A 25,565-nucleotide genomic window follows, 5' to 3' on the forward strand; every position below is an offset into this window, starting at 1 on the left:
ATATTGTAGGGCATGGCAGTCCACCGGGACTCCTCACTCATATGTTATTCCACAATGGAGGATCAAGGTGTCAGCTCCATTTAGAATCAGTGCGTGTTTGGCTTTTTAAAAGCTTTAACACATATTTTGAAAAAGCAATTAATATTTCTCGGGGAAGCAGAGTCACTTTGCTTCCCCTGCTCTCGGCTCCTGGTTTGAAGGAGGAACTGTGAGCTGCAAACACTATTTCTTCAGTTTGCATTCTTCCACTGGGTGACAGAACAGAAATATGACCTTGAGTGATCACTATTTTAGTGGGAAGTCTTTTCCATGTGGAGAGCCCTTTTCTGTAATAGTGGAAACACCTGTTCACAACTTAAAGGTTTCCCCGTGATTTGCTTGTAAACCCAGGTGAGCCACTTGAGGAGAGTCTGACATCATCACAACGTCATAAGAGAGCTTTGCCACCGGATGTTTGAGCGTGGAACTGATAGGATTTCTCCTGCTATGATGTACACAGTACATAATCTTGAGTATAAATATATGGCTGGCTAACGCCATGAGAAACTGAGTAACAAGAAGGTTGTGTAGGGCTGGAGAGGTAGCTCAGCAGTTAAGAGCTCTGGCTGCTTTTCCAGAGGACCCAGGTTTCATTCCCAGCAACCACATGGCGGCTCACAACCCTCTTGAACTTCAGTTCCAGGGGACCGGATGTCCTCTTCTGGCCTCTTCAGGCTTCAGGCATGCATGATGTGCAGACATACACTCAAGAGAAACAGCCATAAACATGAAATAAAAATAAAGAATCTGTGTGTGTGTTTATGTGTGTTACAGATAATTTCTAGGTCACACACACACACACACACACACACACACACAGGCACCCACACACACACTTGTACGTATAACCTGATGATTTCAGGAATACAAACCAGGTTGTCTTGATTGAGGTGCTGCTAGTCAAGGTCCTGGAAGATGCAAAGAAGCCCCGGATGCACACTAGTGACTAACCACTCAGGATGCAACAACAGGCAACAGTCAGTTCATACCCTTGGACCTCAGTGGCTTTTAAAAAAAAAACAAAACAAAACCTGTAAGCACTTAAATTAAGTTTTGTTTTGCACATAAATGTATGCAGTCTAAAAGATTCCAGAGGAAGATTTCCATTTCTCACTGCTCTGGGGTCTCTCGGTTCCCATTCTAGAAGTAACTACTATTTAATTCAGATGTAAAATTTCACTTCCAATGTTCCATGCTGAAATGTTGAATTCATTAACCCTCCTGAGTTCCTGCTATGTGGAAACTATTTAGAAATCAATAGACTATAAAGAACATGAGCTTGGGGTTGGAGATTTAGCTCAGTGGTAGAGTGCTTGCCCAGCAAGCACAAGGCCCTGGTTTTGGTCCTCAGCTCTGGAAAAAAAAAAAGACAAAAAAAAAGAACACGAGCTTGGTCTAGAATGGAAAAAGATAGCCCAGACACTTCACATTGGGTGATGAAGGCAAGAGTAAATGTTTAAGAAGAGAAGAGAAAATGGAACAGAGTAAAAAGTGAGACTGAGAACAGCACTGAGGCAAGCGGACAGCCTCAGACACTGCAGCACCACGTTCTCTCTGGCTCAGGATCATGCACTTCTTGTGGTTATAAAAACTAAAGGTATTCACAGCTAGAAATTTCAGACATGGTGTGGGGGGGGATTACAAGGGTTTCCTGAGACCTCTGCAGGGCGAGAAAACCGTGGGTAAAAGAACCTTTTCCTAGGCATGCACACAGTCTTCATCTGAAATAGTATGAAACACCTAAAGGAGATATTTATTACCAACCGTGAGCTTGGCTGCTATTTCAAGCTTAACTTTGGGTGTTATGTGTCCACATCTATTCATATGTATGCACATTTCCTTTTGAAACAGAGTGTCCCCATGTTGTCCCTCTGAGCTCAGGGGGACTCTTCTCTTTGGCCTCTGGAGTACCTGGAGCCATGGAGGCTCCATCATGCTTTTCTTGGGCAGTCTTTTTTTTTTTTTTTTTTTTTTGTCAGAGCTGAGGATCGAACCCAGGGCCTTGCACTTGCTAGGCAAGCGCTCTACCACTGAGCTAAATCCCCAACCCCTCTTGGGCAGTCTTAACCCTGAGCATATACAGAGTAACAGGCGCTTTCCCAAGTTAAACCAGGTGTAACACTCAAGATTCCATTAACATGACAAAACCCAACTGTACCCTCTCTTGGTGTTGCCTAGGACAAAAAAAGTGTAAGCCGAAAAAGGTAATTTTCTAATGACTTACTAATTTGGCAATTCTTAAAAAACAACTTTGGGCTAAACAGAAGTTGCATCAGAGTCCCGTATGTCAGCCTCCTATGCCATGATGGGTTAGCTGCAGGGACAAGTTCTCAGAGTTCCTCAAGGAAAGCTGAAGGCGAGCTAGCGTGGTCAGAAGGAAAGCTCCACGCTACTTTATTCTGTGTTCACCAGTCCTGACCAGAGATCCCAGAGAGCAGAGAAGTGTGGTAGAGTCAATGCTCTACAAAGACAAACCTAATACACGAAAGCACCACTGAGCAGGGGGCTGTAACACCTTGATCTGAATTGCTGGCTTTCCATAGGAAACATTCTGTGTCAACACATGAAGGTTTTTCCCCTAATTTTTAAAGATCATGTTTATGAATGTTTTGCCTGCATGCATGTGTGTGTACCATGTGTGTGCTTGGTGTCCTTGGAGTCAAAAGAGGGTGTCAGATCCCCCAGAACTGGAATTATAGATGGTTGTGAGTCACTATGTGGTGCTATAAACTGAACCCAGACCCTTTTCAGGGACAGCAAGAGACTTTAACAGCCAAGCCATCTATCCAGCATGCAGTTTTAAAAGAATGACAGAAAACAGAACTTGAAACAGTCCACAGAGTATTTGTTGTTCACAAAGGAACAACGACCACAGTAAAAAGACAAACCTAATAAAGGGAAGTTTGGGGCTTGAGTGGAGTAATGGTGCTAGGGATTTGGTCAGATGTCGGATCGCTTAATGATAAAAAGCCACATGTGTAATCGGGAATCAGTGATTAGGCTCTGTGGCCGTAAAACACAGTGTGAAGGGATGACTTGTGTCCTCAAAGACCCTTTTGTTTTAAAAAAAATTCCATTTATTTCTGCATATATTGTGGGGTATATGAAGGTGGGAGATGACCCCCTCCATCATGTGGGCTCTGGAGAACAAACACAGGCTTTTACTCACTGAGCCATCCCGCTAGCCCAAAGAGGTTACAAGGCATCACTTGCCCCTTTCCCAAGGGGCAAGCAGAGGCTGGATCCTAAGGTGAGCAACGAGACAATGGTCGGAGACCCACCTCCATCCCCATCGCCTCCCCTTCTCCTTGCCTAGACTTTACTTTTTCGTGAGGCACAGTGATCTTGATCACGAATCCTCCAGGCTCTGGTCCACAGAACAATGAGCCTCATCCTTGTCCTTGCGTCTGCCCTTGGATCATACCACTGACTCCACTTACTCGATTCAGGTTTTCACTGTGGCTCCTGACTATATGGAAAATGCCAAATCAGAAGTGTTATCTAAAGGCTCCACTCAAATCTAGGTATTTGGGTCAATGAAATTTGAAAAACTCACAAGCTGTTCATTAAAGTCATGATTCCTGCAAGGGTTTCATAGTTGATACAGAAACTTCCCACCCAAAATTCCAAAGACACAATGCTGTATCTTATACCATCACCCTGAAAGCTTCTTAAATATGGTGAAGAACAACACAAGCAACACCTTTATTTCATTCATTCATTCATTCATTCATTCATCTATCTATTTATTTTGTCTGTTTGTTTGTTTATTTGGGAGGGGTCCTCCACGCACAACTGAGCCCCAGTACTCTGAATATAATCTTTTGTGTAATAGGAAGCCACCTTTATAATGCCCAAAATATTATAGGTTCAGGTCAAGAATTCCAGACCATATTGATTACATCTCCATGGAGGAAGGACCCTCCAGCATCGTCTGTATCCACCCTAACAGGGATGGCTTGTAAGTGTCTGTGACACGAAGAATTTCATTCCTGTCAGTGCCAGGACCAGAAAGCCAATGACCAGTCAGGTCTGTCAGTTGTTGCCCGAAGCAACAAGGACAAGATGGGAATTCATCGTTCTGGAATGTCATCTGCCAGCTGCGTTCACACATTTTCACCACCTGAATAACTGATTCTCTTGACTCCCTCATGGCTCATTTCAGCACACACGATTTTGAAATGAATATTTGATCAGGTAGGGCAGAAAGAGATTTGGACTTATCTGAGGTGTCACCATAATGCACTTTTAATAATTCCAAGTATCAGGAGCAAGGTGTCTTAGGATTTCTTCTTGGGATATTTGAGAAATGGACCTGTGAATCTAATTAAGGAAGATTAAACGAGATAAGACACTCAAAGACACTTAGCACAGTGTTGAGTGCTTAGAAATAAATACTGTGTCCTGATAGCATTTCCTTCTGTCCATTGGCAAAGATCCTACAATATCTCACAGAGCCTGAGCTACTGTGAGATGAGGGTCTCAGGCTGACAGGGGAACATGAAAAATCACCCCTCTCTTTCCAATGTCTAATTTTATCAAAACTGAAAGCCATCATCCAAACCTAGGGAGAAAAAAGAGAGAGTTGGTGCCTTTAGACTGCTTCTTTCTCGCCACAGCTCCTGGAATCATGCATTGATGATCTTCAGAAGTTCAGGAAAACTCACAGCCCTTCACATACTCCTTTGGAAAAACTCCTTGCTGGCGTTATCTGTAAGGAGTACATGGCTTAGACAGCTATTGGCGACCATCAGTCTCTCAGGTGTGGCTCCTTTGTCTCTGTTTCACTCTCAGTTCTAAGTTTCTTACTGGTTTTTGAAGCCTCATTCTTTCAACTCCCTTGGTCTGATCCCTTCAATGGCTGTTTGTTCTGCTTTCTAAGGCAAAGTTTCTTAGTCACTGTTCTATTTCTGTGAGGAGACACCATGACCAAGGCAACTAAGAAATAGCATTTAATTGGGGCTTGCTTACAGCTTCAGAGGCTGAGTCCATGACCGTCATGGTGAGGAAGCGCTGCAGCAGACAGGTAGACATGGAGCTGGAGTAGTTGTGAGCTTACATTTTATTCATATAGACAGCAGTGAGACTGGGCCTGGCCTGGGCTTCTGAAACCACAAAGCCTACCCCCCAGTGACACACCTCCTTCAACAAGGCCTCACCTCCTAATTCTTCCCTCAAAAGTTCCACCAATTAGGGGCTAAGTATTCAAACATATGAGGCTACGGGGGTCATTCCCAATCAAACCATCACACTGAGTCTCATGTACACAAGGCTGACCTTGAACTCCTGACACCCAGCCTCAGCCTCCCAATTCATAGGCATGTGTCACCATGCCTGACTCAATGAAATATCTCTGATAATATGCTTTTGAGTCACAAAATACCACTCTGGCTTTTTTTAATTTTGTCCATTTTCTTCAAACATTACAAATATGATACCAATTCCCTCTAACAAGATTCTATTTAATAGTGAAATGTTAACCCTTCACACCATAGGACTGAGACAACCATGCTCAGCATCACTATTTCTGTTGAGCAGTGACATGGAAATCTAAGCAAGTTTGAAGAGGAAAATAGAAAGAATGGGGAGAAATAAAATTAACTTTGCTGATAACACACAGTGAAAATTACAAAAATTCTAGTGGGATTAAAAAAAATAGGTTTCTGGATACAAGTCAAATATAAAAAAGTATTTTATCTTATACACAATGGAGATAGAAAAATAAAATGTGCTAGTATATTAGCATCAAAAACATTCAATGACATAAATAAATTTTATGAATGATATGTCAATAAAGTTCTGAGAGATGGGAGAAGCTCCAAATAAGAGGCATCTCTGAGAGTCTGCATTTAAAAATCCGATTTCTTTCAGAGACACAGGATACAGGCTCAAATGACCCCTCCTGACTTAGCCTCCTAAGCGGCTGTGACTACACCAAGCTTGGCAACATTCAATATTGTGAGGGTGTTAGTTCTCCAAAACTTCAGGGACAGATATGATCAGACTTCAATCAAATGTCATCTGAATTGCGGCAGAAATGACTAAGTTGATTATGGATGTGTATGTGTATTTGTGTAAGCACATACCCAGCAGTAATTTTCAGTTTTTGTCAGATTCCCTTTGTGCTAATCCACACACTCTCCCCAAACAAGCTTCATCTATGCACCTTACACAAGTCAGCATTTAAACTATTAATAATTATTAGTCTTGAGGTCAATAAAATCCTTTTCAACAGTTACCCTATGTAGCCTGGGCTGACCTTGAACTCACAGTCCTCTGCCTCCTGATGGCTATACTACCATGCCTGGCTAAAATCCTTATGGATAAAAACAAATGGCCTTTGGCTGAACCACATCAAGGAAAGTTGGTCACATTCCTGGCTGTGGTGGGAAGGACAGAGCGCTAACACCATCCTCAAAGTTGGGAGATTCTCTGTTGATTTGATGCTGACAACCTTAGCTTCAGCATGAAGCTAAAATCCTACCAGTCGCCTTTCCTCCCTGATGACATTAAATTCTTCTGTCCCATTTTTTGACAGGAACAAATACATAAAATTCAGAACAGCACCAATGTGGTCATTTGGAAAGTACTGCATCTTTCCTGAACACTGACATCCTTTACTATATGATACGAAAAAATACATTAGTTATTATTATCACACATCTAAGTATTGGGGTCCTGTGAGATACAAGGTTCTCAATTTTCCAATATTCGATGGAATGCTCTAGTTTTATTATTGAAAAAAAAAACAACCCAATATCATTGTTTCCCTCGAAGTGACAGGAACATTGTATATATTTATTTTTAAAAATTACCTAAATATCCACACACTGCCACCTGGTCTTTCACAGTTAGAATGGCATTCCTCAAAAACACTTGCCAGGTCATAGTACAACTCTAATAATTACATCACTGTGGTAGTTGCTTTCTGCCAATTCAGTCCTGCACTAACTAGTGAACACCTGCAAGAATGTCAAATCATGAACCAAGATGTGTAAAATACACATGTGAAATGACTGTAATTACGTAAAGCTCTGTAAGGGCAAAGCTAATTATGGTGACTGAGGTTCCCGTACACAGGAGTCCATACTGACTCAAGTACAGTCATGGACAACGGGGTCTAGCTACATTGTCCAGGCTGCCCTCAAACTCACAGGTGCAAGCAATCCTCCCGCTTCAGCCTCATAAGCTGCTAGGAGGACAGGCACACGTAGGAAATGCAGTCACTCTGAAATCACTACTACAGTCCCCCTCAGACTCGGGTTAGCCATTCTTGTTCCTGCTAGCACAAGCTTCCAGAACTTCTTTTCTCAGGAACAAACATTTTCATTTGGATTATTTATTTTAGCTTTTCTGTGGCAGTCCCCAAGTATATCCAGAGGAATGTCAGGAGCCAGGCTCCAGCCTGCTGTCTGGTGAGGTCTCAGCCTGTTCTTTACTTGCCTGAGGGCTTTCGTTTGCTTCTAGTGTACAGATGACACCTGTAAGCATGAGCCTCTCAGGCTCTAGGACACAATTTACAACAGCGTGACACTAACAATTTAACAATCATGTCACAAAGACAAATGGAAGAGCCGGTTCAGACTTAAACAGTTTCTAATACTGCCCCACGCATTGTCCCTGTACCACTGCTATCCTGGGCTTCCAGCCACACAAACATTCCAGCCTTGCGCCTTCCTCAGGGTCAAAGTGGAGTTCATGTTTTGCTTTGTTTTGACCTATTCTCAGAAACTTACTTTTAAATTTTGTATGAATGGTAGGTGTTCAAAGGATGAGAACTGATTTAATGCCCATACTCTAATTAAAAATGCTAATCTTAATAACTGAGTTTGGATACTCTCCTCTTCACAGAGGCTGTTCACAGATCAGCACTGAGCCTTCTTTTAATTTTGCCCCTTTCCTTAATCCTCTTATTGCTCCAACAATTGCTTTGAAGACCCAAGGGACAAGTCTAGGGTTTTCGTCACTTTATAATCATGAACAATATCCGGAACTGTGTGACTTGAAAGACTTATCATTTATTACCTTCATATTTCTAAAGAATATTACATATTTTCTATCTGGGAATTATTTAGGAAGTAACTTAAATACATCCCTTCCAAGGAAAGAGAAATCCAAATTCTACATAGGAATTCTCATTTTTCACTTGAGGCTGCAGAAAACAGTGAAGTAAGACCATGAACTTACAGACCATGAACATGAATATCACAGCTTCTCCCAGCCACTTTTAGTTTTATGACCACAAAGCTGCACCATGGCAAACTGAATACTCCTTCCCATCAGCACCTCTGATAGCTTAAGACTGTGGTGGCTGAGAAAGTCTACCTCCAATTTGAATGGCAACTGTAGATCAAGTTACAAGTTCTGTCTCCTCCACATGCAGATCGGGAATGTTTGTCCTCTAATCTCAGTCCTTTGAATTCTGTTGATAAGCATTGATCTCTATGGTGAAACGCAAACCAGGACACACTCAGGGTGACCTGGATCTCCAGTGGCTCTTCAATTATTATGCAAAAGCAAGGTAACATGACACTTTGCTATCTTAAGGGTAGGAAGCACAAACCAAAATGCATGCAGGAAGCAAGTGGGTGAGGTGGTGGGTGTCTGTTCCCAGCATCAAGAAGGCTGAGGCAGGATGGCTGGAGCTACATGGGAAGACTGACTCAGGGAAAAAAAGGAAAAAAAAAAAATGCAATTGGGGAACTAAGTTCAAATGATACACCAGCTGCTTCCTCTTTAGAAGTCCTATATTTTAGTTAAAATACAGGAATAACAGTATTAGGTACAAACAATGAGAAAAAAATTAAACTAACGCTTTGTCTAAAAATATTACATATGATTCAAAAATACAGTTTTTTAATTATTTGAGTGTATATAAAAGTGAGCAATGAGCTCCGGGTCTATTTGTTTTGGGTAGGCTGTGCCTTAGGGAAAAATTTCAAGAATGGTGTTCCCTTCATCTTGAGACTAGAATATCTCACAATCACTGAAGCCCCAAATTTAGGCAACCCAGGGTTTTTATTTTGCACCATCAGAGCTAAGATAAAAATAATGTCTACTTATCAAATAGCTATGATCAGCTGAGAAACTGAAATGCACATATTTGCAGAGATAGTAGCTGAGGACATAGACTTTGCCCTGTGCATCGACCAGTAAAAGTTAACAGGGTGCGTGTGCATGCATGTGAGTGAGAGAGTGAGTGAGTGAGTGAGTGAGTGTGTGTGTGTGTGTGTGTGTGTGTGTTTATGTGCATTCTACACGCATCGCTACATGAAGGAATGAAATGGCAATTAACAACGGGATAAGTTATGAAAGATCATTTTTTGTTCAACAGAATAACGTCACACTAACACACAGATAGCTAAAATAAAAACTCTTCATACAAGGCTTTAAAACTTTTCCCTATTTTATTTTGTGTGTGTGGGTGTTTTGCATGTACCACAAGTGTGCCATGTCTGCAGAGGCCAGAAGAGAACACTACATCCCCTGGATCTAGATTTACAGAGGGTTGTAATACGCAGTGGGTGTGCTGGGAACTGAACCCATGTACTAAGGAAGAACAACAAGTGCTCCTAACAGCTAAGCCATCTTTCCAACATGCAGAAATAAGGTTTAAATAAAATATTTTCACTTTGAAATTTATTCTGTGTCTGAGAATGTGTGTGTGGTATGTATGTATGTATGGATGTGCTATATATGTATATAAATTCTCTGACAGGTAATTTATATATGTACACACCACACACACACACACACACACACACACACACACACACTAAATTTTATTTCACTATCTTTGCAAAATTTTTATGTATAAAAGGATTACCACCACAGGGTTAGACAGAGGAGGTTCTGTCACCAAAACTGAAGGACAGCTATAAAATACGCCAAAGGGAAAGTGGGAAGACAGTACATGAAGCAGTACAAAATGGACCAAGGAAGTGCAGAACAATGAAGCCTAGAAAAGGAGATCCCACATCGGGAATTTTCTCTCAGCAACTGGTCACCAAATGTCTTCCTAATACAGACTCCTCCGATGCATGGGCCACAGTGAAAGCAGTGCTTCCTGGTTCAGGGACAACTTCAATGAACGTTTTACTTTTGAAAATGGAATCTGTTAGAATTACCACATTAACTTCTTTCCACAGAGAACTACAATCATTTAGTCTCATTTTGTTAAACATTGGGAGAATAGTGATTCAGTTAACAGCAGTGACCTGATTAAAGCAGACGGAAGCTGGATAACAGAATATTATCCATTCAACCAAACAACACAGACTCCTCATCAAGAGATCCAAACCATGTGAGAGGGAGCTGAAGAGAATTACCCACGAGAGTCCAGTTCCTCGTGACTAAGGCTTCTCTGCTCAGAGTTAGAGCAGCACACACGTTTACTGTCCTGGATAGTTTATAAAGGAAACATGGATTTCAGGAGGAAAAATGGGCATAAAATAAATAAATAGTAACAGAGCTCGGCCAGCAAAAAAAAAAAAAAGAGTCCCTTCTCTACCCAAAATGTTGTCAATTTCAGAGGTTAAAGGCCACAAAGCAACAACCCACAAAACCTTAGGCTGCACCTTTGATAGGGACGCAAGCAGGTCAAGTGTGATTCTACTCTATTACTCAAAAGTCAAATTAAATTCTGTTTTTAAAAAAAACATATACAATGGATTAAATGGTTTACTGAACTTTCTCCTTATTCATGAAACAACTTAACCTAAAGCTAAAACTGTTCTCTGATCAATATAATATGCATTATTACTTCAGAATACCATCTCAAATACACCTGACACACAGCAACCACTTTGGCAGCATGCATTACTAGTGCCTAATTGTTTGACAGCGAAATTAATAATATTGTAGAGTTTAAGAATGTATTAAAAGCCTAATAAGGCCTCAACATAATACTGAATAAATACTTCAACACGGCAAGCAGTGATTTCAGGCCAGCTCCCTGTCGGCACTACCCAAATGCTTGTTCCTTACTGATCTCAAAAGTCCCATCTGATGCAGGGGAGCCAGGAGAGAGCTCACCCAGGTCCCTGCCTGTTGCAGACAACAGCCATATTTATCAACTTCTAGCAGAAAAACAAGAATGTATATGCTAATCAAAGACCCTACATTACAGTGGAGGTGTAGGTATGGATATAGACAGCTTGATACGACCTGAAGTGTAATCAATTGACCAAAATAAGTATCTAACTGGGAACTAAGAAAATACACGAAGCCCATGCACTTTGAGACAGAATCAGGCAGCGGTCTTGTAATGGGTTCTGCTCTTTCACAGCTTAAGCCTCAATCAAATCAACTGTTTGTGAGGATTTTGAAACCGCCACAGATTAAAATCTGCTCTAATTCAACTGTTCAACTACTGCGGAATTATTGATAAATCCACCGGGACAGAGTTTGGGGTCACACCCATCCTGTGAGATCTTCAGACGTTCCCCACGTGTGGCAACACTGTGTGCACCATCATTCTCCCTTTCTACACTCATCTTAGACACAAGAAAGGCATTATCACAACCAGTTCGGTGACTCACCAGGCTTTGCCGAGAACATCTCTATAATACAAATGAAGCCACCAGAGCCAGTCACTAAGGAGTCGTGTTCCAGAAATTAATGCTACACATTCACAGGCTGATTGCAAGCTTAGGAAATTAAGAACTGTAGGAGACACACCAGGGTTAAGCTGATGAATTTCTCAGCTCCGTGAAGCTATCTAAGATAGCACATTTGGACTGCCTCTGCCGCCACAGACCAGGCACTTTGATACTCCACAGGTCGAGTAAATTGAATCCATATATTGTATTTATGCTCTCTGTCAAGGTTGCTGCTTGACATTTCAAGTGATCAAAGGCAAACAGTCATCAACCCTGTAGCCTTCAATACTATGTTCATTACATTTAATCAAGGGCCGGCTCCACCTTCCACTCAGCAACACTAAGAATGTCTGAATACATGGCAGTTTTCCGTAGCAAATAGAGGCACACTACTGTATAAAGACATGAAAACCTCAACCAACAAAACAGCAGAGGAAAGAAACTGAGTCTCATCCTCTCTAGTGTGTAAGAAAATCAAACTTAAAAGCCGAGGAATGCTCTGGAAGCACCCTACCTGAGGCAGCATCAATCACTGTGGAAACTCCCCTTCGATCAGAGACTGGACGAGATGACCCTGGCATGCTGACTGGGTCAGAGCGGACCGGCTGGATCCTGAAATGCAATTTCATTTAGTTCACATATGTTACTGGCATGGAAACTGTCACTTCCTACAACAGACCCTAAATCAGGAATACTGGAATGGCTTACTCCATTAAAGAACCATACATTCTAAAACCAGACGAAAAAGGAGCTACAGTCCTGAAAGCCTACACAAGGCCAAAGCTCTAAACACACAACATTCCCACCTTACCAGGCACACTCTAACTTCTTCTTATTAACTTGTGTTGTTCAGTGGATTAAGAAAGGAGTTGAAAAGGTAAAACTGGAGTGAAAAAAATTAATAGAATTGGAAAAGAAGGAAAATACAGTGAAAATTCTGGCTTTTCCAAAGCATACATATGAACATTTCATGAACGGCATCAGAGCTGAGGACAACAGAAGACAGCAATGATACAGCCTGGCTGTCCTGGAACTCTCTCTATAGACCAGGCTGGCCTGAAACTCACCGAGATCCTCCTGCCTCTGCCCCCCGAGTGTTGGGATTAAAGATGTGTGCCACTACATCTAGCCATAATTTAAATATTTAAGACACTGTCATGTTGTCATTACTGTTGTTTTATTAACAAGGATAAGAGAGGATAACCAGGCTGTGTTGTGCTGCAGAAGTCAACCAGAGCAGCTACTGAGCAACTTCCACAAGATTATCAAATACTATATAGTAATGAATTTAGGCCTCAGCAAAACTGGTTTATTACATACAATATGAAGGAGCTCAAGAAGGATAATGTATAAATGCTGAGTCTCCAGTTGCTTTAGAACAAATACTATTAAGACAATAACTACAATTGAAAGATCTAAGTCCCAGGCAGTGAGAGGGAACAATGTATGCACTTCTGGTAATTCCCACAATGAGATTTTTACTGAACATTAACAGTATTCATAATGTTATTTCAGGAGCAAGTTGAAATGAAATGTAAAATATGAGATATGTTTACAGATACAAGCTACTCATGAACTGCTACTACGGAAAACTAAGGTTCAGAATGAGATGTCAAAGGTAATAAAAGTGCAGGACAAGAAGATGGGAGATGTAGTCAGTGACAGCAGCATATTTGATGGTGGCCAATAAGATCACACTATATAGTGACATGGCTATCACAGTTTGTGCGAGTTGACAATAGAATGTTCATGCAACAACACAATCATCACACAAGTTCTTACTAAGCAATACATGACTGTGCACATCAGACAGGCTTCTCTTGGAACTAGGCAACATCTGGATCTGTTCAGCTATGCAGACCAGGCTGGGCTTGAAATCACAGAGATCTACTGCCTTTGTGCTGGGATTAAAGATAACCGTACCCTTAGGATTAAAGATAACTGGGCAACCATGCCCAGTACTATACCAACCTTAATGGTATCATATGGGGAAAAGGACAGTGAAATCAACACAAAGGATGAGCTGAGATTTAAAAAGAAACAAAGTCCTTCATAATTTTAAAGAAAAGGTCCAGTGTCCTGCCATCTGACCACTGAGGCCAGAGGGACATACCCAAGGGGAGAGCAGCTGAGCCAGCATGGAGAACTGAGATAAGGGGACTACTGACTGGCTGCTAGACTCAATCCTAACGGACACTGAAGGATGATAAAGTTAAAACACACATTTCTCATTAAAGCTGGGTCTTCTTCTATAAGCCAGGCTGGCTTCAGACCTTCCTATTTCAGCCTCTTGAGTGCTGGGAATACAGGCATAATTGGCTAGAAGTTAAAGTCTTCAGCAAGATTGTAAGCAAGCCTACTTGTTCAAACCCTAAATTGCAAATTACAAATACAATCAAAACAAATATATAAACTTATATTGGGATAAATATATTTAATATCAACAAACAATGCAACACTCTAGTTAATCAATTGTAAGCAATTTAAAGTTAGATAAAAACAATAGTAGGAGCGCTTTTATATTTAAAAAGGAAGGGGTCTTTAAGAAAAACTGAAAGAATGTTGAAAATGTAGAGTTGTTTAAAAAATAAATTGTTATAAAATATTAGGAGGACTGTATCTGAGATGCCCAGTGAAAGCTGCATGAAGCAAGAGGGTAGAATACGCATGTAGGCACTACGGATGCTTTCACATGACAAAAATCGGGGGCTCCCACAGCACCTGGTGATGGTGACTGGGAAAAAAGTGGTAGGACCTTGTGCATTTCACAGAGAGAATAAATAGTTTAGAGACAAAGGTCTCCTGCTTTAAAAGTTTTACTACTGATACTTACATAATCACGTGATGCTGTAAACAGGAATCACTAAAGGATAGCCTTGACTACTTAAGTTAGCCCATGTTTAATAACCAGCAACACTGGACGTGGTCCAGCAGTCTACATTCACTGTCTTATGTGAAGCACACTAAAACTACACCAAGGCCTGAGGATGTAGCAGCATGGCAGAGCACCTGCCCACCATGTACAAGGCCCCAAGTTCGGCCTTTAGCACTACGGAAGGGAGAAAGGGGAGGCAGAGGGAAGGAACAAAACAAAACAAAAACAAGGAAGAAAAGAACAAAATAGTTAAGCTAGTGGTACATGCTTACAATCCAAGCATTTGGAATACAGGAGAGGAGGGATCACGAGTTCAAAGCCAGCCTGAGCTTTATAGCCAGAACTTGTCAATAAAAAGAAAAAATTAAGCACTGGTGGAGCAAAAGCAAAACCATAAAAATAGAAGACTAAGGATCTTATTGAAAGCATAGATGGCTTCTATAGTGCCCATAAGGGAATAGGGTTTCAAATTTCCAGATATATTCTGGGATAGAAATGGCATGACTCCATGAACATATGTGACAGGAGAAAAGAGATGTGAGGAATGAACCAGACCAGGTGTGCTACATCACACCTATAACCCCGGCATCCAGCAGGAGGCTGAGGCAGGAGGACAACCATGGGTTCAAAACCATCCTGACTACACAGTGAATTCCAGAACAACCTGGGCTGCAGAATCAGAACCAGTCACTAAACAAACAAAATTTTAAAAATTAAGAAACAAAAGAAACCCTGGATTCTGGCCTTAGCAGTAGATCTGAGGAGTCAAAAAGGATTGGGAATGAGAGAAAGAGTTTCTGTCCAGATAGTGAAATGGTCAATGCTCTCTGGACACCTCCACAAGAAAAGTCAGGTGGGCAAGTGGCATCATTTACATCCCAGCCCTTCTATGCATAGTTCCCAGCTCCAAACCGAGTGCCTGGCATGCACACAACAACTACGTCCTGCCTTTAAAGAATGAAAAAATTTCTGAAAGCCTAATCTAGCTGGGCAACCATTTTGCCGGCTAGACAAGTTCTCTCTTATGTGGTCCTGGCTGGGTTTGAAACCACAGAGATCAAACCAGCTCTGTTGAGTACTATGATTAAAGGCATGCACCATCATACCCAGCTTGGTTTTTGTTATTGTTTTATTTTTAGAAATTTTTATAATTCTTTTATTTTATATACATTGCTGTTTTGCCTGCGTGTATGTCTGTATGAGGGTGTCAGATCCCCTGGCACGGGAGTTACAGACAGTTGTGAGCTGCCATGTGGGTGCTAGGAATTGAATCCAGGTCCCCTTGAAGAGCAGTCAGTGCTCTTAACTGCTGAGCCATCTCTCTAACCCTGGTTTTGTTATTTTAAAAAAAATTTTTTATTGCTGTTGACAAATAAAGGTATATTTCATCGTGTGATTAGAATATAATTTCCCATAATTTTATTTTTAAGAACATACAATACATAATAGATATCTAAAAATTTTGCAAAGGGTGTTCTTATGGCTTTGAACTCACAAACCACCCATCTTAGCCTCTTGAATGCTGGGATTAAAGATGTGTGCAATTATACCCAGTCAGAGTTTATTAACAGATTGATTTTTTTCCTGATGGAGGCTGACTGGACTCAGCCTCAGCCATATGAGGAAACCCTTTAGCACTCAGCTATATCCCAGTCCTAGAATTCTTTTAAAAGAAAAGACAAGTAAAATGGAGATTGTATTACATTAAACTGAGCCCTTCAGTAGCTACTGATGTCTCTTAGACAGATAAATTAAATGCTGTGCAAATGCTAGGCTCCAAAATTTAAAAATAACTAAATTGCATCACAAAAATAAAATGAAAAACATATATTTTAGATATGCATATAATTCTGACATATAAGAAGCAGAGAGTACCTGGGAAGACCCAGGCCACAAATTACAAATGAATCTCACTAACACTCCATCTTGCATGATGCAAGGTAATGAGAAAGGCACAGGTGAAGAAAGATGAGGAAAGGCACATTCACCATATCAACAAAGACCCATAAACCTCTGGTATTAGCAAAAAGGCATTTCAGAAGGATTGGTTGCATGTGCTCAGCCCCTGAGTGACGACAGGTAACATGGAGTCAATATCAGGATCCTGAGTCAAAAGGAGAAATGTGAACACTGCACAGGACACATGTTTCAAAGGAAGACTTCAATCCTGACTTGCAAGTAACCTCCTGGTTTTCTATCTCTTCTTACCTGAGACTGTTAAGATCTAGATCATCTGTATCAAAATCCAAGAGTGGCTGTGGTGTGTCGCTAGGTCCGTGAGATTGCAACACAGACGAACTAGATGATATGACCGTAGTCTGGCCTGAGGGGTGGATGGTTTTAAACTGGAACTGGGGACCCATCCACAGGCGTCTGTGGGGTCCAGTGTGTGTCACAATTTCAACCTGAAAAAGAGACAGAATTGTGGTTTTGATATATTGTGGCCTGCAGAGGTCACGTCACAAGCCCTGCACCTCTTCTTAAACCCACTTTCCATTTTAGTGACATAAAGACAGAGAGAGCGCCTGGAGCAAAAATACAATCACAATCATCACCTACATGGATATTCTTGTTCTTACAGGGGAATTAATTTAGTTCCCAGTACACACAACCAGTGGCTCAAATGGCTTAGAAGTCCAGGGGTGCAGTACTCCTTTCTGAACTCTCAGAGAACCCCAATACACATGTGTATGCACATAATTTAAAGTAAAATCTTAACCCAAATTGCTTCCCGCAAGAGATATAGTATAACAAAAGTCCCAATACCAGGGATGAGAAGCTCTCTTTTGCGTGGTTGGTCAGGGTTGTCAAAGACTCTCAAAACACTATAGATTGCTGCTATTGCCCTTGGTTATGCCCCAGATGTGGAGTGCAAGTCCCTATTGCTGAAGATGCCATGCACTTCAGACCCAGGAGCCAAGGACTCGACTGCATCTGACCCGAAAGCCTCCTACCTGGGAACTAGCAGAATTTGCCATGCAAGCTTCCAAAGGAGGGAAGCAAACCAGCTCTGGCACCTATGAACCACAATGACCAGCAAGGCACCAAACACTCAGGGCACAACAGCGGTACATATGCCTGCGTGGTAAGCAACAGCTCTCTCATTGGACCAAGACCTGCTCAACAAGAGGAAAATCACTCCGTACTGGAACCCTAGCTAACTACCGGGGACTAATATGGTAATGGATCTTGGAGAAGAATCTACAGCCTCCTATTGTATATAGTTATTGTACTTTTGTATATAGTTTTTCTTATGTTAGTTATAAGCTTTTTCTTTTTTCCTTTTTATTAAAATAGAAAAGAGGAAATATGGTGATATTTTATTTGTATTAAAATGTTATTTGTATGTTAATAAATAAAGTTGCCCGGGGGTCAGAGCTATTAGCAAGCCATAGGAAAGCAGGGCAGTGGTGGCGTATACTTGTAATCCCAGCACTTGGTATGCAGAGCTGGGTAAGTCTCTGTGTGTTCAGGGATACAGCCATTATTGGACACACATGCCTTTAATCTCAATACCAAGCAAGGAAAACCTTGAGGCCTATACAGACAGGCCATGACGAGGTGGTCATGTGGTTGGGTTTACAACCAATGAGAAGGCAGAACAGGAACACTATATAAAGACATTAACACAGGGGTAGTGAGTTCGGAGAGGTAGGACCACTGCAGGAGGAAGGGTAAGGTTTTAGCTCTTAGCTCTGACCTCTTGGCTTTCTTCTTTGCATTGGTTCTGTGTTTCTTATTTAATAAGAAGGTTGGTTACATCTACAGCCTCCATTTTACTAAGGCAGCATAATCTCTACTATATTCTCAAGAGCTATCATTATGTCCACAGATTAGTTCTTACCCCTCATCATCTCTTTGAAACAGATAGAGACCATTACAGAAAACTGTAACTAATCAAACTGTGGAGCCCAGTCTCAATGAATATACCTACAACATATTCCTACATCTAAGTCTCAGGGATGATTGTGGAAGAGGGGACAGAAAGATTTTAAGAACCAGAGAGACAGGAAGTTTGTTGTGAGATCAAGTCTCCTAGAAATGTCTGAGAAGGTGTACCCATGAAGTCTCACAAACATGGCTGCCTAAACACAACTGAACAGGAACATGTTCCCAAGAGGCATGCTAATAGGGAAGGGGGCGTGCTCACAGAGCCCCAGCCACAGACAAAGACCTGCAGGCAACTAAGAATTCTGAGGGGGAGAAACGGTCTTTCCCAGGAGAGGGTACACAAACTGACTATCCAGTACCCAATGGTCAGCCTTGAAAATACACATAGACTGTTATACTGAGCAGGCTGTAATCATCTATTTAGGAATAAACACACACACACACACACACACACACACACCACCATCACCATGAAATAAAGAGAAAAAGACCATGAATTTTAAAGAAAATGGGGGGGGGGGTTGTACATAGAAGAGTTTGAAAGGAGGAAAGAGAAAGGTGAAATTATGTAATTATATTATAATCTCAAGAAAAATTTAACCCAAAATTGTAGAAATGTACATATATCAACATACACACAATATATGCACCATATTGTGTATCTAAAACACAAAAATTCCATAAAAGCAAAAGGGATTGTAGAGTTGAAAACCTGAGTTGTCTACCCCAGGGAACTAGCATCAGCTCCTTAGGGACTGACTGCCTTTGTAAACCCAACAAAGTCAGTATTGACCACAACGTGGGCACGCAATGGGAGCAACTAAAAGCTGTTCTTTCAAGCTCTTGAAAAATGTGCAGTTGTTCTTGGCTCTACAAAACTAAGATAAGGTCCCAAATAATTTCACAAATGAAGCTGCTTTCCTTGTATAATACAATATTTATGTTGCTTCCAAATGTTCTCACATCTACTTTTTACATAATTTTTCAAGATTTATCTTTATTTATGTGTTATGTGTCTGTGTGAGGGTATGTCACATGTGTGCAGGTGTCCAGGGAGTCCAGATGATAGCATGAGATCCCTAGGGGCCAGACTACAGGCAGCTGTGAGTCTCCCAGTGTGGGAGCTGGGGACTCCATGCACTTAACCACTGGACTGCCTCTCCAGCCCAAACATCTATTTTTCAATAAAGCAGCTATTATGTTTTCTTTCATGTAACTGATACTTGATCAAAATGTTTTCTCAACTGTCATAAACACTGACGAAGGGTTTTACACACAGTAAAACAGTAATTCAGAAGTTTTATAAGCATCACGCTTCATGGAAGGGGTGGAGTGCAACCAGGATTATACTCAATACTAGGAGAAAAAAGAGACAGAAGACGGGGGACCCTGAAAAGGACTCTGCAGACGATCCTTTTGAACAACAGCTTGTGCAAATCTTCAGCAAAAGTCAACTGTACCTCCCCCAGCCTTGCTGGTGCTGTGTCCACCTCTGTGCAAAAGGCTTTATCAAACTGGCATCCCACGTGCCTTGAGTCTTGCCCTCATTCTTTTATATTTAATTACATTTCTCAGATTGCAGTGATTAAGTCTTAACAAAACACAACTGACAAGGTTCACAGAGTGCAAAGGCATGTGTGAGTTCGAGAGGGCCCAGGCATGCTGGTCTGGGAAGGATATTCACATGCCCACTAATGACAGGGAGAAAACACTTAGATCAAGGACAGTGATTTCTGATTCTCAGAGTTGCATTTGGCAATGTAAATTAGGCCACAGATAAAGAACTGTGTATATTTTAAGCTCAAAACCATCAGTGTCACAGAGCCGAGAGGTAAACATATGCCTGTGCAATTTCACTGAGGCGATAGCCAGATGTTGCAGTATTCCCGTTCCTGTTGTGTGCAGGACAAACATATTGCATGCACTTTCACCCTGACAGCACACATTACTGCTTCTTCTGAAAGCAAGCCTGAAGTGAGGGACAGTGGGTGCTTTGCCAGCACTCCTGGACAGAACGTGTGCATAGTGGGTTTCTTTTATCTGGATATTAGCAGGCGAGGAAGGACCTCAGCATGTCAGGAGACGGACTGTCACTACGGAGCAGCCCGTGAGCATTGCTGGGTGTTGGAATAAACACACATCAAGCAGGAACGGTTTGTTCCTCCAGTTTCTAGAGCCACTGCAGCTTTTCAGGCTACCCTCCCTGAGAACATCACAAAGGGTCCCACTTCTCTGAGGCACCCATCTGATAAAGGCTGCCAAATGGGTAATGCGAGACAGGTCATTAACCTCACCAAATGATGTCAGGCTGGAGGCAGACACAACAGCATCTATAATGAAGTCCCTGTAATCGCCCCACTGTGAAATCTGCCCAAGCTGCTTTGAAATGAGAGCGCTTCACTTGAAGACAGAGCCACATAGTAAGGTGAGGGGTGACTAGGTGAAGCTGTTTCAGGAATGGCCACCAGTAACAGTGTGGCCTGGGTGAAGCCAGGAAAGGAATTCCAGCAGGAATTGGAAGAAAGCAATGCTGAACTTCCCCAATGAAAGCATTTGGACATTCTGTGTGCCCTGCATCAAAGTAAACATTTGCACAAGCACAGATAATATCAATGAAGGATATGTGTAAAATGTACAAGGAAAATATATGTGTGGATTCCTGGAACAATATTTCTAAGACATTCTTAATAAGGAAATACTCATAATTCTGGTGACTCACAAAGAGTTACCAATTATCTCCATTTTCCTATAAGGAAAGGAATAGAATAAACGCAGATTTCCATGCTCCCTTATTGCAATAAACCCAAAATATCGGAGTTTTACCTGGGAAAGCCATTCTTCATCTTCCTGTCCACTATGGTCGGAGGCTAAACTGTCATAGGACCCATGTCGAGTAATGGGGCCAGGACTTCCAGGGGGCAGCGCTACAGAAGAAGAAGAAAAAAGAATTTAAACCTCTTCAAATTGTGCAGCGAAAAGACAGATGAGAACAAAATCAGCTGAAATAGATAATATTACATAAAACACAGGGGCAATTCATGAACCGAAGATCAAACAAGTTCTTAGAAAGCTCTCCAACTAACAGTAAACTGGCCAGGCTGTTTGTGCCCAGCTACTCAGGAGGCTACAGGAAGGGATCTTATCAGGGTTAGCCTGGGCAACAGTAAGAGGCTTCATTTAAAAAAAAAAATCCGCTGGGCAGTGGTGGTACACGCCTTTAATCCCAGCACTCAGGAGGCAGAGGCAGGCGGATCTCTGTGAGTTCAACACCGGCCTCGTCTATAGAGAGAGTTCCAGGACAGGTTCCAAAGTTACACAGAGAAACCCTGTCTAGAAAACAAACAAGCAAACAAACAAATGAAATCAAAACTCAAACACAACAACTCTAGAAATTTAGCAATGAGATCCCTAGGAAAGGAATAATGAATCCATCTGAACACCCAAAGTTCACTGAGGAAGCAGCAGACCTACCTGCTAGGTTACTTATGACGGATTCAAAGAACCCATTCTTTATTTTTATCTACAGTGAAGGCATAAAAAGGCAGGATGTTTGAGAAACACTTTCAATCGATGAAAAAAATTCATCTATTCAAATATTGCCTTTCTCAGCTATTCTGGGTAATTTCTATAATCCTTTAGTACTCTGATACAGTTGAAACTAGTCTATATTCTTCTACAAAGAGAACCTCTAGTTAGGAAAAGCAGTAAGGTGCTTTGTTCATTTATTAGTGTCCGTTGGTTTGTTGGAAACAGATTTTACTCAGGCCAGGCTGCCTCAAAGTCACTATGCAGCTGAGGATGACTTTGAACTCTTTTTGAGGCAGGGTCTCACTATGTAGTCCTGGCTGGCCCTGAACTACAGAGATCCTCCTGTCTCCGCCTCTTGAGTGCTGGGGTTAAGTGCATACACTATCAAGCCCAGCCTTGACTTTGAACTTCTGGTCACCCTGCTCCACTTTGCTAGGATTAAAGCTCTGCACCTGTGCTAGCTTTCTGAAGTACTAGGATCTAACCCAGTGCTTCCTGCATGCAGGGCAGGCACCCAAGTAGCTCACGTGCTCCTAAGCCCAAACAACATTCATTGAGTTCCAACAGTTACTCAAATGCTGCATCTCCACAACCTCAGGCGCAATCAGTCCTGATGTCTATGAATTCCCTCCATCCCTAGTTTTAAAGCACTTTTAGGTTCACAGTAAAACTGGGCTGAATGCACAACTTCTCAACCCCCCCCTCTTCAGAGGACACAGAACAAAAGAAAAGGCATGGGGTGAAGGAGTGGGGGCAGGATGAGCAGTGAAGAGTCATGGCTGTAACAGGAAACATCATCATTTCCGCTACCAGAGATATTTCTAAATACATCTACACCCCAAATATCCCTAGCACAGACTACTAGAAAGGAAACAAGCAGTTTAACTATTCTTAATACAGATTCCATGAAATGCTTAATACATACATCCATGAGCAGTAAAGGCGATGCCAATCTTATTTGATGATGCCAAGCTAAGGTGCGGAGAGAAGATGGAAATCATGGAAAAACAGATACAAACAAAGGAGGTGAAGTATGACCCAAGGCAAGGTTTATATGACACAAGCGCACAAGAAGAGTTATCTGAACTCATTTCTTTTCTTTTTTTGTTTTGTTTTGTTTTGTTTTGTTTTTTGAGACAGTGTCTCTGTGTAGTTTTGTGCCTTTCCTGGAACTCACTTTGTAGACCAGGCTGGCCTCGAACTCACAGAGATCCGCCTGCCTCTGCCTCCCATGTTGGGATTAAAGGCATGCGCCACCACTGCCCAGCCTGAACTCATTTCAAGAAAAGAAATGGGACCTTATTAAGTGGTTATGGAAAGATATAAACATAGTGTCGAAATGTAAGATTTGCAATAGTCCAAACCACTGACTGCTGGTTCTTCAAAATCATGGTTCTCTAGCACAGGCATGTTGATATTTAGCATGAAACCCAAAAGATCACAAAGCCACACAACTACATCTTTTATGATGGCAAATGGCATCATAAATAAAAGAGTATCCTAACAAATATCTATTATTATTCCGACATTATTTTGGGACTAATTCTGGGATACTCTGTAAAGATGGTAAGTCAACTGGTGTTTCCAAGAGGCAGCCGTTTCCAGAACACTCATCACCTTTGTTTGATTTTTAAATTCTTGCCACAGCAAAGCCAAGAGTAACTAACTCTCAATTCCCTCTCCTCCCTTAAATTAGCATTCAAAAAAAGATGGGGCAGTCATGCCTATGGCTATGAGTCCAATCTCAGTGCACAGAAGGCAGAGGCAGAGGATTTCATGTTCATGCCAACTTGGGCATTAAAATACTAGTCCAAAAAACAAATCAGAAAATGCCATTAAAAAAAAAACCATAACAAAAAGGTTGACTAGGTGACAGCACATGCTGTGAGGAGATGAGAAGGAAAAAGATTTTAATGAAGTGTAATGAGTCATGTAGATATCCGAGGACAAAGCATTACCCAGGTAAAATAAAGTAAGCTAAGTACAATGATTTGGGTAGTCAAGCTAGAGTCATGTGATGGGATGACTATACAGCTTTAAGCAGGAGAGTAAACTACCTTTCCACAAGAGAATAAAACCTAATGTGAATTTTCAGAGACTGTGTGGCATACCACATGCCCTGGACCAAAAGTCAGAGCTTTCTCAGAATAAGCACTGAAAAAAATATCAAGTGTAAGGCTGCAGTTCTGTTTCTAGAGTAAGTGACAGCAACAGATGTTCTTTATGTTCTAGAACTTCATAAAATTGTGGACACGATGGAGGCGGGGACGGTCTCAGGGCGAGGATGGAGTGGAACTATGGCCGGAACAACACTGGTCTTGAGCTGGCACTTTATTGGCTTGCTGCACCATTGTTATCTGGTTGTGGGTATGCTTGGAATTTCCCACAGGAGTGGGAGGAGGATGAGGAAGTGGGGTGGAGGAGGAGCCTCTCTGTCCTCATCTGCTTTACACAGGAAGTAGTAAATATTCCAAATATACAACACAGAAATGAACTCTTTGTATATGTGAAATAGTGATGATAAATAAGTCTCCTTTAAACAGCCAGAAGGAAAAAAGAAGACAAGAAAAGGAAACTAGGAATTTAAACGATGAACTCCTCCATGGAGATTCAGAACGGCCTTCTGCTCACTGGGTTCCTAATTAAGAATCTCTGTCAGTACCAGAAGACGGAAAAATTAAAGTGCAGGAGAACTATCTTCCATATTAATTGAACAGCCTTCCTTTCTGCCCTATCTTTACTGATGTTTTAAACTGTCTCCAATCCTAGTAGATAGTAGAGTTGTCTATACTCACCGTCTCAGGGAGGGAAATGACATACCAGGTCACAGGGAAGACTACGTGCAAACTTTCAGTCTAGTAGGATGAAAATAAAACCAAAAAGGGCATCTGACTGAGCAGACTCTACACACTTTCCAGTCACTCCTTAGAATTAGAAGTGAACAATCCTGCTGAGTGACAGGCACCGAACGTGGCAGTGAGAAGACAGGATCTCAACTACTCCGTTAAAGCTGCATCGTCCTGAATAGAGTTCAGGAAGGGCAGAGCATCTGGTACAAGTGCTACAGTAGCAGGCAAAGTACAGAGGACCACAAGACAGGAACAGAGACAAACATAGAAGCTAGGGCGGCCTGTGTCCATCAATAACCAATAACCTCATCAGGAACTAGGTCATGTACTTGGTACCAATGAGAATAAAATGTCCCCAAATATATTATGTCAGACTATTTTACACAAAATTTAGATGCAACATTAGAAAGATATCAATGATTTTCTCACAATTCTAATAATGTAGGCATAAACTATAATTCAACTATTTAATTTTATTTATTTATTGTTTTTAGTTTCTCAAGACAGGGTTCATCTCAGTATCCCTCACTGTCCTGAAACTCACTCTGTATAAAAGGCTGGCCTCAAACTCAGAGATCCATGGGCCTCTATCACCTGAGAGCTGGGATTAAAGCCAGGTACCACCACTGCTCTGCGAAGAATTATTTTAATTTTAAAAGGAGAGTTTCCTTTAATGAATTTTTATATGTAGTTGTGTACCTGAGTGTATGTATGTGAGCCCCATGCACGCAAGAGCATGCCGAGGTGAGTGGAGGGTTACAGATCCCTTGGAACTAGAGCTAC

At 41.5% G+C, this 25,565-nt stretch overlaps 1 protein-coding gene across 1 annotated transcript in view; it reads right to left on the reverse strand.

The window, feature by feature from the left end:
• The window catches only part of LOC131901704 (BCAS3 microtubule associated cell migration factor), a 383,069-nt gene that overhangs the window by 234,933 nt on the left and 122,571 nt on the right, over positions 1-25,565 (reverse strand). The window contains exons 12-14 of the mRNA XM_059252806.1: positions 21,229-21,329; positions 16,723-16,919; positions 12,154-12,251 (exon numbers count right to left, since the gene is read on the reverse strand). Of these exons, the coding sequence (XP_059108789.1) occupies positions 12,154-12,251; positions 16,723-16,919; positions 21,229-21,329 (396 nt within the window). The remainder of the gene's footprint in view (positions 1-12,153; positions 12,252-16,722; positions 16,920-21,228; positions 21,330-25,565) is intronic.

The sequence above is a fragment of the Peromyscus eremicus genome, unplaced genomic scaffold, assembly GCF_949786415.1.
Source record: "Peromyscus eremicus unplaced genomic scaffold, PerEre_H2_v1 PerEre#2#unplaced_226, whole genome shotgun sequence".
Lineage (NCBI taxonomy): Eukaryota > Metazoa > Chordata > Mammalia > Rodentia > Cricetidae > Peromyscus > Peromyscus eremicus.